The 2,328-nt window shown below is 49.5% G+C and overlaps 1 protein-coding gene across 1 annotated transcript; it reads left to right on the top strand.

The window, feature by feature from the left end:
* Nucleotides 1-666: 666 nt before the first annotated feature.
* LPMP_272370 (sucrose hydrolase-like protein) lies at nucleotides 667-2,136 on the top strand (the record flags this gene model as incomplete). Its single annotated transcript, XM_010702021.1, has 1 exon — nucleotides 667-2,136. The coding sequence occupies one exon, from the start codon at nucleotides 667-669 to the stop codon at nucleotides 2,134-2,136; it is 1,470 nt and encodes a 489-aa protein (XP_010700323.1).
* Nucleotides 2,137-2,328: the final 192 nt, after the last annotated feature.

Here is a 2,328-nt window from a genome sequence, read left to right on the forward strand (position 1 = left end):
CTCCTACACTCTTCTTGTGAGGAGTGGGAGGAGGAGTAAGGGGGGGGGGATGGAGGGTGTCGCGTGTGCCCCCCCTTAAGCCTTATACTGATCGCCGCGCGCGCGGTCACCACCGCAGGGAAGGCCGTTTGCATCGGCCCCTCCTGCGCGCACGTATCGCAGTCTATTTACGGAATTTAAGAGTTGTTTGAGGTCAACGTCTCGGATGTAGAGTTTGGTTCGTTTGTGTGATGTGCTGGCTTTCTGATTTTTTTTTTTAGTGAGAAAGTGCTTGCGTGGAGGTATTCTGCTGTGCGTTTCTCGTGGTCACTGTGTTGGTTACCTTGAGGGGGGTGTGGCGGTGGATGGCGAATTTCTTCGCATGGAGAGGTTCTGTTTTTTTTTTCTTGTGCTTCTTTCATGACGTGAGAATAGCTGTGGATGTATTTTGGGGCTTAAGTATGTGGGTGTGTTGGGTGGATGGTGGATTGGTGTCAGATTTGTGTGATAGAACTGATTTGCATTTGGCTACGCATGGCCCTCGTAGGGGATGGTCTTTTCAATGCTGAAGTTTTATTTATACTCTTACAAATTCTTGTCGCCTTTCGTGAAACACATTTTCTTCTCTTCTCCACCTTCACAAGTAGAGGTTTTTTTTTTTTTGAGGGGCACAAAAGGGTTTCTTCAATGTCGCACGAGGATCGCATTGCGGAAGCGAACAACGCTGTGCTGGCGATCCGAAAAACAGTTGACAAGGAGTTTTACCCGCATTATCACATTTCCCCTTATGCATGCTCGATGAATGCGCCATGTGGTATAGTCTACTTCAATGGTCTCTATCATGTTTTTTACCAGCATAACCCATTTGGCGTGGAGTGGGGACCATTGCACTGGGGTCACTCTACGAGCGATGATATGATTCACTGGCGGCACCATCCCATCGCACTTGCTCCTGGTGATGAGTGGGATCGCGATGGATGCTTTTCTGGCAGCGCGGTCGTATACGATGATCGACTTTTTGTATTTTACACTGGCCACCACTGGCTTATCGATATTGCCGATGATAGTCAGATATATCAGGTGCAATGCCTGGCTATCAGCGAGAACGGGTTTAATTTTGAGAAGCGGGGTATTGTAGTAAAGCCGCCGGCCGGCTTTTTCCATTTCCGAGACCCGTACGTGTGGTTCCAGGATGGGCGATGGTGGATGGTGTGTGGCGGTCGCGACTCCAAGGATCAGGGCCAGCTTCTCTTATACAGCACTGATGACCTGGAGGATTGGGACGACAGTACATTTATGATTCTGTCCAAGTCAGATGATCGTAACGTATACATGTGCGAACACCCCGGCTTTTTCCCACTGCAGCACCGCCAGCTGCTTATGTTCTCGCCGCAAGGGATGCAGTCTGATGACTACATGTTCCGGAATCGGTACCAAACAGGGCTGTTGATGGGCGTATGGAGGCCGAATGAGATCTTTAGCATCACTTCCAGCTTCAAAAAGCTGGACCTGGGACACGACTTTTATGGAGCACAGTCCTTCCTAACGCACGACGGTCGGCGTGTCTTTATTGGCTGGCTCGACATGTGGGACACGAACATGCCCACAAAACAGCACAACTGGGCAGGCATGCTCTCTCTGCCTCGCGTTCTTCTTGTTGACGAGGTTAGTGGCAGAATTCGTACGCTGCCTATCAAGGAGCTGGAAAACATCCGTAGTACCTATCAGCATATATTGCAGCAGACTGTGTGTGACAATTCGCAGGTGCGGTTGCTCAATGACTGCACGTCGTATGAGGTGCGCGTGCTGTTCGACCTGGAAAAGAGCACGGCAGAAAAGTACGGCCTGTGGCTCGGTAGAGGGCTGGAGATTTACGTCGATGAGCAAAGCAAGCGTCTCGTGGTCAACCGCCACTACCCCAACTACGACATTAGCGGATACCGCAGCTATGCGCTTCCGGTACATCCGTTACTTCTAGTGCACGCGTACTTTGACATGTCTAGCGTAGAGGTCTTCGTGAACGAAGGTGAAGCTGTGCTGAGTACCCGCATTTATCCGGCGCGCAAGGATCGGGTGCTTTCTCTCTTTGCAGTCAACGGCACCGCCCACATTATGCAAGGCGACATTTGGGCGTTGAACCAGGCAGTTATGCAGTAGTATTTCTTCGAGCAGCTTTAGCATGATAGCACGGCAGAAAGGATACGAAAAATATCAACAATTTTTGAGAAAATGAGGACTCTGAAGCAAGGCGAGCAAGAACACACACACACACACACACATACACACACACACACACACACACACACACATATATATATATATATATATATATATATACTATTTGTGTCT

Source organism: Leishmania panamensis, assembly GCF_000755165.1.
Source record: "Leishmania panamensis strain MHOM/PA/94/PSC-1 chromosome 27 sequence".
Lineage (NCBI taxonomy): Eukaryota > Euglenozoa > Kinetoplastea > Trypanosomatida > Trypanosomatidae > Leishmania > Leishmania panamensis.